At 44.6% G+C, this 14,848-nt stretch overlaps 1 protein-coding gene across 8 annotated transcripts in view; it reads left to right on the top strand.

The window, feature by feature from the left end:
• The window catches only part of LOC139409505 (phosphodiesterase 4D interacting protein), a 140,110-nt gene that overhangs the window by 53,690 nt on the left and 71,572 nt on the right, over positions 1–14,848 (top strand). For 4 of the 8 annotated variants that reach the window (XM_071154765.1, XM_071154764.1, XM_071154766.1 and 1 more), the window contains 8 exons: positions 9,066–9,203; positions 12,798–12,917; positions 13,180–13,272; positions 13,553–13,762; positions 13,833–13,991; positions 14,080–14,184; positions 14,357–14,494; positions 14,595–14,774. In XM_071154765.1, coding sequence (XP_071010866.1) covers positions 9,066–9,203; positions 12,798–12,917; positions 13,180–13,272; positions 13,553–13,762; positions 13,833–13,991; positions 14,080–14,184; positions 14,357–14,494; positions 14,595–14,774 — 1,143 coding nt within the window. Of the gene's footprint in view, positions 1–4,638; positions 6,942–9,065; positions 9,204–12,797; positions 12,918–13,179; positions 13,273–13,552; positions 13,763–13,832; positions 13,992–14,079; positions 14,185–14,356; positions 14,495–14,594; positions 14,775–14,848 lie in introns of those variants that run through there. The other 4 variants (XM_071154759.1, XM_071154763.1, XM_071154761.1 and 1 more) reach the window with 2 other exon arrangements.

Raw genomic sequence — 14,848 nt, 5'->3', positions numbered from 1 at the left:
ATTCTTCTATTCCTGTTAACTTGCATCATGTGTTACAGCTAATCAAAAAGATATAAATGTGTCACACACACAGACACAGACACACACACACACACACACACACACACACACACACACACACACACACACACACACACCGTTATTTCAAAGGTTAAACTGGGTCTCTTAACTATAATTACAATCACATGGCACTTCTGTCTTTTAAAAGGCCATGATGTAAGTGAATTTTAATTACGGGAGGAATGAATCGGTTGTTTACATGGCACACCAACAAAAGAGACACCCCAAAAGGGAAATGTATTTAGTCACCCTCTCTTGACTCTTTATTTCTGTCACTTACAGAGAAATGAACGGTGGAGTAATGACTGAAGAGACGTTGTTATTCCCACTGATTAGGATGAATAGAGTTTTGATTGTGTTGATCATTAGGGTCGATCGCTGTTATGACGTCTCGTCTCCAGGAGGAATTTATTTGAGCTTTTTGGGTGACAAATGTACATTAGAGGTTAGTACGCTTGAGTTCCCAAAGGTCTGCACCCTTTGGAGAAAACAAATCAGGGCTGATCATTTACATCAACATAAACAATACTCGTAATGAAAGACACGGTGCTGGGTGGGGAAGATTCATGCTCTTACTGCACGGGAAAGCCTAGGGGTTCTGAGAGGCAGGATTTAGGCTAAACTCCCATCAGTGCATCACACCGTATTATGTGATTGGTAGGTAGCAGGGGCTCTCTTCCCCTTATCCCTTCATGATTTTGGCTGACGTGAGGGCCTCCGTGTGAAGGCCAAAAGCCTGGGTGCTGCTGGGAAATTCCTGCCTCAGGGTACAGATGAACTCATTCTAACGTAGTAGCCTATGACTTCAGCAGAGTGGAAAGACACGTTTCAAGTAAATGAACATGAAATGGTGGCCTAATTCTAAGTTTCAAGCACACAGTCACACACACACACACACACACACACACACACACACACACACACACACACACACACACGGACAGCTCAGAAGCTAACTTGTTTAGATGTTATATTACAGTGCCTTGCGAAAGTATTCGGCCCCCTTAAACTATGCGACCTTTTGCCACATTTCAGGCTTCAAACATAAAGATCTAAAACTGTATTTTTTTGTGAAGAATCAACAACAAGTGGGACACAATCATGAAATGGAACGACATTTATTGGATATTTCAAACTTTTTTAACAAATCAAAAACTGAAAAATTGGGCGTGCAAAATTATTCAGCCCCTTTACTTTCAGTGCAGCAAACTCTCTCCAGAAGTTCAGTGAGGATCTCTGAATGATCCAATGTTGACCTAAATGACTAATGATGATAAATACAATCCACCTGTGTGTAATCAAGTCTCCGTATAAATGCACCTGCACTGTGATAGTCTCAGAGGTCCGTTAAAAGCGCAGAGAGCATCATGAAGAACAAGGAACACACCAGACAGGTCCGAGATACTGTTGTGAAGAAGTTTAAAGCCGGATTTGGATACAAAAAGATTTCCCAAGCTTTAAACATCCCAAGGAGCACTGTGCAAGCGATAATATTGAAATGGAAGGAGTATCAGACCACTGCAAATCTACCAAGACCTGGCCGTCCCTCTAAACTTTCAGCTCATACAAGGAGAACTGATCAGAGATGCAGCCAAGAGGCCCATGATCACTCTGGATGAACTGCAGAGATCTACAGCTGAGGTGGGAGACTCTGTCCATAGGACAACAATCAGTCGTATATTGCACAAATCTGGTCTTTATGGAAGAGTGGCAAGAAGAAAGCCATTTCTTAAAGATATCCATAAAAAGTGTTGTTTAAAGTTTGCCACAAGCCACCTGGGAGACACACCAAACATGTGGAAGAAGGTGCTCTGGTCAGATGAAACCAAAATTGAACTTTTTGGCAACAATGCAAAACGTTATGTTTGGCGTAAAAGCAACACAGCTGAACACACCATCCCCATTGTCAAACATGGTGGTGGCAGCATCATGGTTTGGACCTGCTTTTCTTCAACAGGGACAGGGAAGATGGTTAAAATTGATGGGAAGATGGATGGAGCCAAATACAGGACCATTCTGGAAGAACACCTGATGGAGTCTGCAAAAGACCTGAGACTGGGACGGAGATTTGTCTTCCAACAAGACAATGATCCAAAACATAAAGCAAAATCTACAATGGAATGGTTCAAAAATAAACATATCCAGGTGTTAGAATGGCCAAGTCAAAGTCCAGACCTGAATCCAATCGAGAATCTGTGGAAAGAACTGAAAACTGCTGTTCACAAATGCTCTCCATCCAACCTCACTGAGCTCGAGCTGTTTTGCAAGGAGGAATGGGAAAAAAATTCAGTCTCTCGATGTGCAAAACTGATAGAGACATACCCCAAGCGACTTACAGCTGTAATCGCAGCAAAAGGTGGCGCTACAAAGTATTAACTTAAGGGGGCTGAATAATTTTGCACGCCCAATTTTTCAGTTTTTGATTTGTTAAAAAAGTTTGAAATATCCAATAAATGTCGTTCCACTTCATGATTGTGTCCCACTTGTTGTTGATTCTTCACAAAAAATACAGTTTTATATCTTTATGTTTGAAGCCTGAATTGTGGCAAAAGGTCGCAAAGTTTAAGGGGGCCGAATACTTTCGCAAGGCACTGTATATTAGGCTATGCCTTCATGTTTCTATTATGCATTATAATAACCAGGGTATAATGGGATATGGCTTTTGTCATAAAACAGATACTCAGATACTGACTATCTCTATAGGCAGACTTTTTAGGCCTATAGTAATTTCCACCTTATCTATTTTATGAATATCTATACATTGTGGCGAGAGGATCTAAAGGAATAATAATATAAATTAATTTGTGAGGAAAATATATATGGTTTAATGGTTACATAATGTGATGTTTTTAGACTGTCAGGCAGGCAGGCAGGTTTTATACCCAGGAGGAATCTATCATCCCTGTTTAAGATAAATGGTACCTTCCAGTGCAGCCTGGTCTCATAGACTAGATGTAACATAGTACATGTAGTTCCGGCTCTCTCAAATCAGTATATGTTACATTTGGTATGATTACATAAAACAGAAGGTTACTTGAGGTCAGATTGGGTGAATGGGCGTATAACGCAAACATCTAGCAACCTAAAAGTTGCGTGTTCGAATCTCATTACGGACAACTTTAGAGTTTTTGCTAATTAGCAACATTGCAAGTACTTACTACTTTTTAGCTACTTTGCAACTACTTAGCCTGCTAGATAACCCTTCCCCTAATCCTAACCCTTTAACCTAACTCCTAACCTTAACCTCTCTGAACCACCCATACCGGATCAGGGATAATTGTCATCAGCAACGCTGAATAGCATTGCCACAGTCAAATAATATTACTAGAAAATATTCATATTCATGAAATCACAAGTGCAATATTGAAAAACACAGCTTAGCCTTTTGTTAATCCACCTGTCGTCGCAAATTATGCTTTATAGCGAAAGCAATACAAGCGTTTGTGTAAGTTTATCGATCGCTCGACAAAACAATAAGTACACTTAGCATCAGGTAACTTGGTCACGAAAATCAGAAAAGCAATCATATTAATCGTTTACCTTTGATGATCTTTGGATGTTTACACTCACGAGACTCCCAGTTAGACAACAAATGTTCCTTTTGTTCCATAAAGATATTTTTTCTATCCAAATACCTCCGTTAGTTTGGTGCGTTATGCCCAGGAATCCACCGGAAAGAGCGGTTACGGCAACGTAGACAAACATTCCAAATTATATCCATAATGTCAACAGAAACATGACAGACGTTTTTTATAATCAATCCTCAGGGTGTTAATAATATATCAACCGGGACAGTTGGCTTTTCACTAGGACCGGGAGTAACAATGGCCGCCTTTCTCTTTTGCGCACAATTCACTCTGAGAGCCCCCACCTATCCACTTATGCAATGTGGTCGTTCACGCTCATTGTTCAAAATAAAAGCCTGAAACTGTTGACACATTGAGGAAGCGATAGGAAGCGATAGGAAAATTAATCTGGTTGATATCCCTTTAAATGGAGCAATGGGAGGCTATGGAACATGGAGTTTTCTAAATAGAAGCCACTTCCTGGTTTGATTTTTCTCAGGGTTTTGCCTGCAATATCAGTTCTGTTATACTCACAGACAATATTTTGACAGTTTTGGAAACTTTAGAGTGTTTTCTATCCCAATCTGTCAATTATATGCATATTCTAGCATCTGGTCCTGAGAAATAGGCCGTTTACTTTGGGACGTTATTTTTCCAAACATAAAAATAGTGCCCTCTAGCTTCAAGAGGTAAGTAAGTTTAGCCTAGCTAACGTTATCCAGCTAACTAATGTTAGCATTAGCCACTTAGCTAATGTTGGGCAACACCAAATTGGAATCGTAACATATCATATGTTTTGGAAATTGATGACACATTGTACATTTTCGTAACATATTGTAACAATTACATTTTTTTTTTCAACATCTATGATGGCCAGCATGATCTTCATTTTGTAACATATCATGCAAATTGGAATCGCAAATGAATACATACATATGAAACATAGCATATCATACTAAATGGAGGAGTCTCTGATTTACGTACAGAATAATACGAAATGCTCTGAGACCAGGTTGTCCAGTGTGGCTGAATCTCTGTCAACGTTTCCATCTCGCCCTGTTCGGTAGCCTACCTAGGCTAATAAACTATGCACGTTAAAACCCGTGGAAACCAAACCTCCCGTTCCATCCTCATCACACCGTCCAGTGAACTGCTATCATGGAGCCGAAAAATAACGGGTCAACGATGTATTTTTGATGAGGACGTCTCTACTACGGTCTTTTCGTTTCGGGTGGTGAATTCCGTGTTCGTGTCGGATTAGCCGCGATGAGACAGTGGAACTGTCATTTTGTTGTCTTGGATTAGCACTGTTAGAAAATATGAGATTACATCGGCATTTCGGCAGTGAAACAAAAATAGCCTGACAAATGTTGTTTGATTCTGTAACCAGCAGGTTTGATGTAATGTATCTATCAGCTCGATTACATTTTTTATCATTGACGAACTGAAAGTGCTGCAGCCCCTGCCGCAGACAGTGACATTGTTACAACGACAATGACACTGGGTTTTTTACTGCGCTCATCACAAATGAGACGTCTCTTCCTTATTATATTCCCTATTGACTATGTTTGATTACAGTCTATATTCTTTAGATGACATTGAATAGAAGTCATCGCGTTGATATAGAAATGAGTGCGCCCTTTCAAATAACTGCAATGCGATGGTATACCCGTTTCTGTAATGCCGTTCTTCATCGAGGATGCAACAACGAGGAGTTTTTACCAACAGCAATATGGCACAATGCACTAGTTTATGTATTAGGCTAATATTGACCTGTTTATTTTGAAGATAACTTTTTTAATACATTTAGGTATTTTATTAGGACCCCCATTGGTTGTTGCGAAAGCAGCACATTGAAGAAAACTACATGAACATCGCACAGCTAAATCATTTCAATCTATTGATTTATTGATGGTTTATTGATATCCAACCTGTTGGTACAAGACATCTTATTTTATTGCCTGAGCAATCAGAACAGACACAATCGCCACCCCACAGTAAAACTGAAAGCAGATATTATCTGTGATGTTGGATGTCAAAATGAAGGAGGTGTGTCGAATCTGTGCCCGCGAGCTCTGTGGTAACCAACGGCGATGGATCTTCCATCCGGCCTCCAAACTCAACCTGCAGGTGCTGCTGTCCCACGCCCTGGGCAGAGAGCTGACCCGCGACGGCCGTGGGGAGTTTGCCTGCTCCAAGTGTACCTTCATGCTGGACCGCATGTACCGTTTCGACACAGTGATCGCCCGTGTGGAGGCTCTGTCCCTGGAGCGCCTGCACAAGCTGCTGCAGGAGAAGGACCGGCTTAGACAGTGTATAGGAGGCCTGTATCGGAAGAACAACACTCAGGACCAGACCCGGGATCAGACTGGGATGGGGGGTACTGGGGAAGGAGAGACAGAGGGTGGTGGGCGGTCTGAGGGTGACTCCCCTGTAGTGGACCTTTCAGCTCTGCAGGAGGCCAGGTACAGCGCCCTGCTCCAGGACGACCTAGCCTACTCTGTGTATGAGTCCTGGGCCGACCACGAGGACCAGCAGAGCCCAGCCCCAGACCCCCAGCACCACACCCAGCATCATCACCCTCAGTGCACAGGATCGGAGGCTCTCTCTGGGCTTCGCTCCAGGCGGTGCAGGGGATGCGCCGCTCTCCGTGTGGCCGACTCTGACTACGAGGCTGTGTGTAAGGTCCCTAGGTGGGTGGGCAGGAGGAGCACGTCTTGTGGACCCTCTACTCGGTACTCAGGCAGCACCTTGGGGGGCGAGGAGACCTCCACAGGGTCAGAGTCCACGCCTGTCCCCTCCGAGTCCCCTCCCATGGAACCAGAGAGCGACAGGACGCTGTGCGATGGGGACCCAGAGAGGATGACCCTCAGCCCGGGCACGTCGGTTGAATCTCTGGACACAGCTGTGGACGTGGCTCGGCCCTGTGCCACCCACCGAGAGGAAAGAGAGAGAGGAGAGAAGGACCCAGGGAGGGTTCAGAGGAGGGGCCCCCACCTCCAGTGGGATGAGGCCCCCAGGGACAAGTCAGTCTCTGGGTTGACCTTGGATCTGGCGCTAAGTCTAGTGAGGAACTGGGAGTACAGACCTCTAAAGTCCCCTCAAGGCAGCAAGCTCCCTATCCTAGTTAAACCCAAACTGGAGATGGGTCTCCCCCAGTCTCGCAGTACCCCAGACTATGAGCTCTACTCCCACCCTGCCATCCCAGATCTGGTGACCCCCAGCAGTCAGCAGGAGCTGCAGACAGAGCTGTCAGCGATGGAGGAGCAGTGGCTGGATGACTATGTGCAGTGTGGTCCCTTCCGCTTCCAGCAGGTAGCTAGCAGGCCAACCACCAGCGCCAGGCTCTTAGATCAGACACACTGGAACTACCAGATCAGCTTCTATGGGCCTGGCCCTGTATAGAGCTTCATTCTGCCAGTTTTCCCCTAGTGATTTGTAGAATGTCCACATAGTCTGTGATATTGCAGTTGAGATGGATCCTCTCCAGCTAAACTGCAGTTTCTATGTCTATTATTTAATATGAATGAACAAGGCCAAGGCTTTTGGCTGCATTTGATTGGCTTTTTTAGTCATCCCATTAGCCATCCACCAATCATACAGCTGAACACAGCTGGCCCCTTGATTACCACTCTCATCGCTATCCTAGCAACATGGCCGTAGCCATGGCAGCGGTTGCTATATGAATAACGATGCCTCGTGCTAGACAGGCTTTTTGTCATGTTAATAGTTAGCCAGTTGCTGGCCTCGTCTGTCAGGCTCATAGTGTAGACCTATACTACCGTTCAAAAGTTTGGGGTCACTTAGAAATGTCCTTGTTTTTTAAAGAAAAACACCAGTCTCAACGTCAACAGTGAAGAGGTGACTCCGGGATACTGGCCTTCTAGGCAGAGTTCCTCTGTCCAGTGTCTGTGTTCCATTGCCCATCTTAATCTTTTCTTTTTATTGGCCAGTCTGAGATATGGATTTTTTTTCCCAACTCTGCCTAGAAGGCCAACAATCCCGGAGTCGCCTCTTCACTGTTGACGTTGAGACTGGTGTTTTGTGGGTACTATTTAATGAAGCTGCCAGTTGAGGACTTGTGAGGCGTCTGTTTCTCAAACTAGACACTGTAATGTACTTGTCCTCTTGCTCAGTTGTGCACCGGGGCCTCCCACTCCTCTTTCTATTCTGGTTAGAGCCAGTTTGCGCTGTTCTGTGAAGGGAGTAGTACACAGCGTTATACAAGATCTTCAGTTTCTTGGCAATTTCTCGCATGGAATAGCCTTAATTTCTCAGAACAAGAATAGACTGATGAGTTTCAGAAGAAAGTGCTTTGTTTCTGGCCATTTTGAGCCTGTAATCAAACCCACAAATGCTGATGCTCCAGATACTCAACTAGTCTAAGTAAGGCCAGTTTTATTGCTTCTTTAATCAGAACAACAGTTTTCAGCTGTGCTACCATACTTGCAAAAGGGTTTTCTAATGATCAATTAGCCTTTTAAAATTATAAACTTGGATTAGCTAACACAACGTGCCATTGGAACACAGGAGTGATGGTTGCTGATAATGGGCCTCTGGACACCTATGTAGATATTTCACTACACTCGCATTAACATCTGCTAATCATGTGTATGTGACAAATCAAATTTGATTTGATATTCCATAAAAAAATCATCTGTTTCCAGCTACAATAGTCATTTACAGCATTAACAATGTCTACACTGTATTTCTGATCAATGTGATGTTATTTTAATGGACAAAAAATGTGCTTTTCTTTCAAAACAAGGACATTACTAAGTGGCCCCAAACTTGAACGGTTCTGTATGTCTAGGAATGAGTCTACCTATACTGTGAAATAATGGCCTGTTGATAAGCATGAATCGGGGAGTTTACTGGGTTGTTGATTCATGGAACAACATCCAGTCATTAGAGCCCAGTTTGAGTCCTCTGTGTGTGTGTATGTATGTGTGTGTGTCCTACCTGTAATGACTTTACAGGACAGCATGTGGGAGTGGATCATATCACACATATCCCAGGTGATAGTCTAAAGAGCCAATGGAAGATTGGCTGATCCTGGAAATGAAATGACAAAGACTATTTAATTATTTTCCTATTATTGACTATGAGAGACCATGCAGACTAAAATAGTCCCTCACAATCATAAAGATAGCCCTTCTTAGATGTAACCCTGGAGTTGTGGTTTATTTTAAACCCCCAACAGGCTGGGTGGTTGTACAGATCAATCTGTATCTTTACATCTGAAAAACAACAAACAGGAAGTAAATACCACGCTGCCGTGGAAACGGGGACTTCTTTCTCAGGAAGTGATCGAGCAGTGAGCTAGCTGACCTCATCACTTTCCACTCTCACACACAACTGAATGGGAAGTGTGTGTGTGGGTCAATCTGTATATCTGTTGTATTAACCTGAACCTGTGTGTGTTCTGGTGTGTTTCAGAGGCTGCTAGATGAGCAGCAAGGCAAGCTGTCACAGTATGAGAGTGCTGCAGGTCACTGTGTTAGTGAGCTCCAGAAGGCCCAGCTCCAGGTCCACTCTCTACAGGCCAAGATCAGAGAGAGCGAGGCCGGGAACCAGGTACCACTTCCCCCTCAGACACTCAACATTTCTCTAGGTCTTCCTATTTTTACATTACTGGACCGGGAACCAGGTACCACTTCCCCCTCAGACACTCAACATTTCTCTATGTCTTCCTATTTTTACATTACTGGACCGGGAACCAGGTACCACTTCCCCCTCAGACACTCAACATTTCTCTATGTCTTCTTATTTTTACATTACTGGACCGGGAACCAGGTACCACTTCCCCCTCAGACACTCAACATTTATCTAGGTCTTCCTATTTTTACATTACTGGACCAGGAACCAGGTACCACTTCCCCCTCAGACACTCAACATTTCTCTATGTCTTCCTATTTTTACATTACTGGACCAGGAACCAGGTACCACTTCCCCCTCAGACACTCAACATTTCTCTATGTCTTCCTATTTTTACATTACTGGACCAGGAACCAGGTACCACTTACCCCTCAGACACTCAACATTTCTCTATGTCTTCCTATTTTTACATTACTGGACCAGGAACCAGGTACCACTTCCCCCTCAGACACTCAACATTTCTCTAGGTCTTCCTATTTTTACATTACTGGACCAGGAACCAGGTACCACTTCCCCCTCAGACACTCAACATTTCTCTATGTCTTCCTATTTTTACATTACTGGACCAGGAACCAGGTACCACTTACCCCTCAGACACTCAACATTTCTCTATGTCTTCCTATTTTTACATTACTGGACCAGGAACCAGGTACCACTTCCCCCTCAGACACTCAACATTTCTCTAGGTCTTCCTATTTTTACATTACTGGACCAGGAACCAGGTACCACTTCCCCCTCAGACACTCAACATTTCTCTATGTCTTCCTATTTTTACATTACTGGACCAGGAACCAGGTACCACTTCCCCCTCAGACACTCAACATTTCTCTAGGTCTTCCTATTTTTACATTACTGGACCAGGAACCAGGTACCACTTCCCCCTCAGACACTCAACATTTCTCTATGTCTTCCTATTTTTACATTACTGGACCAGGAACCAGGTACCACTTCCCCCTCAGACACTCAACATTTCTCTATGTCTTCCTATTTTTACATTACTGGACCAGGAACCAGGTACCACTTCCCCCTCAGACACTCAACATTTCTCTATGTCTTCCTATTTTTACATTACTGGACCAGGAACCAGGTACCACTTCCCCCTCAGACACTCAACATTTCTCTATGTCTTCCTATTTTTACATTACTGGACCGGGAACCAGGTACCACTTCCCCCTCAGACACTCAACATTTCTCTATGTCTTCTTATTTTTACATTACTGGACCAGGAACCAGGTACCACTTCCCCCTCAGACACTCAACATTTCTCTATGTCTTCCTATTTTTACATTACTGGACCGGGAACCAGGTACCACTTCCCCCTCAGACACTCAACATTTCTCTATGTCTTCCTATTTTTACATTACTGGACCAGGAACCAGGTACCACTTCCCCCTCAGACACTCAACATTTCTCTATGTCTTCCTATTTTTACATTACTGGACCGGGAACCAGGTACCACTTCCCCCTCAGACACTCAACATTTCTCTATGTCTTCCTATTTTTACATTACTGGACCAGGAACCAGGTACAACTTCCCCCTCAGACACTCAACATTTCTCTATGTCTTCCTATTTTTACATTACTGGACCAGGAACCAGGTACCACTTCCCCCTCAGACACTCAACATTTCTCTATGTCTTCTTATTTTTACATTACTGGACCGGGAACCAGGTACCACTTCCCCCTCAGACACTCAACATTTCTCTATGTCTTCCTATTTTTACATTACTGGACCAGGAACCAGGTACCACTTCCCCCTCAGACACTCAACATTTCTCTATGTCTTCCTATTTTTACATTACTGGACCGGGAACCAGGTACCACTTCCCCCTCAGACACTCAACATTTCTCTAGGTCTTCCTATTTTTACATTACTGGACCGGGAACCAGGTACCACTTCCCCCTCAGACACTCAACATTTCTCTAGGTCTTCCTATTTTTACATTACTGGACCGGGAACCAGGTACCACTTCCCCCTCAGACACTCAACATTTCTCTATGTCTTCCTATTTTTACATTACTGGACCAGGAACCAGGTACCACTTCCCCCTCAGACACTCAACATTTCTCTATGTCTTCCTGTTTTTACATTACTGGACCAGGAACCAGGTACCACTTCCCCCTCAGACACTCAACATTTCTCTAGGTCTTCCTATTTTTACATTACTGGACCAGGAACCAGGTACCACTTCCCCCTCAGACACTCAACATTTCTCTATGTCTTCCTATTTTTACATTACTGGACCAGGAACCAGGTACCACTTCCCCCTCAGACACTCAACATTTCTCTATGTCTTCCTATTTTTACATTACTGGACCAGGAACCAGGTACCACTTCCCCCTCAGACACTCAACATTTCTCTAGGTCTTCCTATTTTTACATTACTGGACCAGGAACCAGGTACCACTTCCCCCTCAGACACTCAACATTTCTCTAGGTCTTCCTATTTTTACATTACTGGACCAGGAACCAGGTACCACTTCCCCCTCAGACACTCAACATTTCTCTATGTCTTCCTATTTTTACATTACTGGACCAGGAACCAGGTACCACTTCCCCCTCAGACACTCAACATTTCTCTAGGTCTTCCTATTTTTACATTACTGGACCAGGAACCAGGTACCACTTCCCCCTCAGACACTCAACATTTCTCTATGTCTTCCTATTTTTACATTACTGGACCAGGAACCAGGTACCACTTCCCCCTCAGACACTCAACATTTCTCTATGTCTTCCTATTTTTACATTACTGGACCAGGAACCAGGTACCACTTCCCCCTCAGACACTCAACATTTCTCTAGGTCTTCCTATTTTTACATTACTGGAGCAGGAACCAGGTACCACTTCCCCCTCAGACACTCAACATTTCTCTAGGTCTTCCTATTTTTACATTACTGGACCAGGAACCAGGTACCACTTCCCCCTCAGACACTCAACATTTCTCTATGTCTTCCTATTTTTACATTACTGGACCAGGAACCAGGTACCACTTCCCCCTCAGACACTCAACATTTCTCTAGGTCTTCCTATTTTTACATTACTGGACCAGGAACCAGGTACCACTTCCCCCTCAGACACTCAACATTTCTCTATGTCTTCCTATTTTTACATTACTGGACCAGGAACCAGGTACCACTTCCCCCTCAGACACTCAACATTTCTCTATGTCTTCCTATTTTTACATTACTGGACCAGGAACCAGGTACCACTTCCCCCTCAGACACTCAACATTTCTCTATGTCTTCCTATTTTTACATTACTGGACCAGGAACCAGGTACCACTTCCCCCTCAGACACTCAACATTTCTCTAGGTCTTCCTATTTTTACATTACTGGACCATATCAGACATGGTGGATTATGTATTCAATGTTTAAAAAATGAAAACCAAAATCAAGCATTTAAATTAAAGGCTTGCTTGTAAAGTATTTATAAACATGCTAACATTGTGAACTGTAATATTCTATATAATGTTTAGCCTGACTCTGACGAGTCTGTGACTCTGTTGTGTAGAAGCTGCAGGTGCGACTGGGGGACATGGAGTGTGAGCTGCGCTTGGTCAGAGAGGAGGCACAGAGACAGGAACGAAACGTCCTCAACCTCACTGACGCTGTCAACAGCAAGGACACTGAGGTATGGAAGGATGGAGGGAGGAATGGAAACAGACAGACAGAGAGAGAGAGAGAGAGAGAGAGAGAGAGGAGTTTTCAGAGAGTGAGAGTGAGAGAGACAGACAATTCTGAAAATTACACACTGAGAAATGCAGAGGCACACAAGAAGAGACATTGACAAAAAGTACACAGATTCTCTATAACACTTGATGTGTTTCTCTCCACCACTGATGAACAGTAGGTTACTTATAAGATACTTGTGTTTTTGTGTGTGTCTCTCTTAGGCAGCAGAGTTGTACCGAGTCGTAGAAGAACAGAACGACATGCTGTGTTCTCTCAAAGACCTGGCCAACAGACACCAGGTCCAGACACTACAGGTAAATCACACTAAAATGCTCTGAATAAAATCTGCACCTGATGTAATGAGGCGTCCTCCCATCAGCAGCCTCCTGTGGTATACAGTATGCAGTAATCTACACTGGAAAACACCCACTATGTTATAATGGTCTCCTAGACCCATGCTCACAGCACGCTGTATCTATTGAAACACTCTCTAAAGCCCTCCTCCCAGTCATTTAGAACTCTGTATACCATTCACTCTCTGGCTTTCCCTCTACCCCACCCCTCATCTTCTCTCTCCTTCTCATCTCGGTGCAGGTGTCTGGGGCTGAGTCAGTGCGAGGGCAGGGGAAGGTGCTGGCCCTCCAGGGCTCTCTGTTCCAGGCCCAGCTGGAGCTGCAGGCAGGCCAGAGGGCCCAGCGTCAGGCTACCAGGAAGGAGGAGGACCTGACCAGAGCCCTGATCCGCCTGGAGCAAGACCTGCAGGGGGCCGTGGAGCACAGACACAGCACTGACAGACACAACCAGGTTTGTGCGTTTGCTTGTGTGTTAACATGTATTTTTGTATGAGACTGACTGTGATGGTACCTGTCTCTAGGACTTGCATCTGGCGCTGGAGAAAGTTCGCTCAGAGCTGCAGCAGAGAAAGGAACAGCTGAATGAAAAGGAAGGAGAGAGACTGAGAGCGGAGGAGGACATGGAGAAGACCATCAGAGAGCTGAGGACCTCGCTTCAGAGCAAAGAGCAGCTTGTGCAGGTCAGACACACAGAGATGCACACAGTCACACACACACGCACGCACGCACACACAGCCTTCCTCACACAACCCTGTCCCTGTCTCTCAGGAGTACTCAGAGTTGTTGGACCAGCAACAGGGGCCCAGGGAGAAGAGTGATTATCTCCTCTCCAAACTGAAAGAGCGCATCAAGGAGAGGGACAGAGCACTGGAGGTGAGACACACACTACCAGAGTTGAACCCCTAAGAACAACTACTACAGCTATTACATCAAACTCATGATACAGCAGGGCATGATAGCAGTGTCATGTATGGTGTTGATTGACAGCTGTGTTCCCATAGAGATGCATTATATTGTTCTACTGCATGATGTTCCCTCCCATCAGCGAGCGGTGGATGAGAAGTTCCGCTGTGTGGAGGAGAAGGAGGGAGAGATACGGCGGCTACAGCTGCTGCTCAGAGAGAAGGAGAGAGACCTGGAGAGACAACGCTGTGTATTGTCCAACAACGAAGAGACCATCATGGTACTGATGAACACACTAATATAAACACATGTACACGCACAGACATACGCGCACACACACACACACACCAATTTGTAATCTTTCTCTGTGTGTGTGTTAGAGTCTGGAGGTGCTGGTGCGTGGGAAGGGTCTGGAACAGGAGCAGGTGTGTGAGGCGTGGAGGAGTGTACAGCACCATCATGCAAACAGTGAGGAGAGACACAGCCGCAGCTTGAGAGAGAGAGATGCACTCATCAGCCAGCTACAGAACGCCCTGCACACACGTACCAAGGAGGCTGAGGTAAGACACTATACACTATACCCTGGACACAGTATACCCTGGACACACTATACCCTGGCCACACTATACCCTGG

The sequence above is a fragment of the Oncorhynchus clarkii genome, chromosome 5, assembly GCF_045791955.1.
Source record: "Oncorhynchus clarkii lewisi isolate Uvic-CL-2024 chromosome 5, UVic_Ocla_1.0, whole genome shotgun sequence".
In the NCBI taxonomy this organism is placed as follows: Eukaryota; Metazoa; Chordata; class Actinopteri; order Salmoniformes; family Salmonidae; genus Oncorhynchus; species Oncorhynchus clarkii.
Note: the sequence above shows the minus strand (reverse complement) of the source record. Positions and strands in the feature narration are given on the sequence as shown.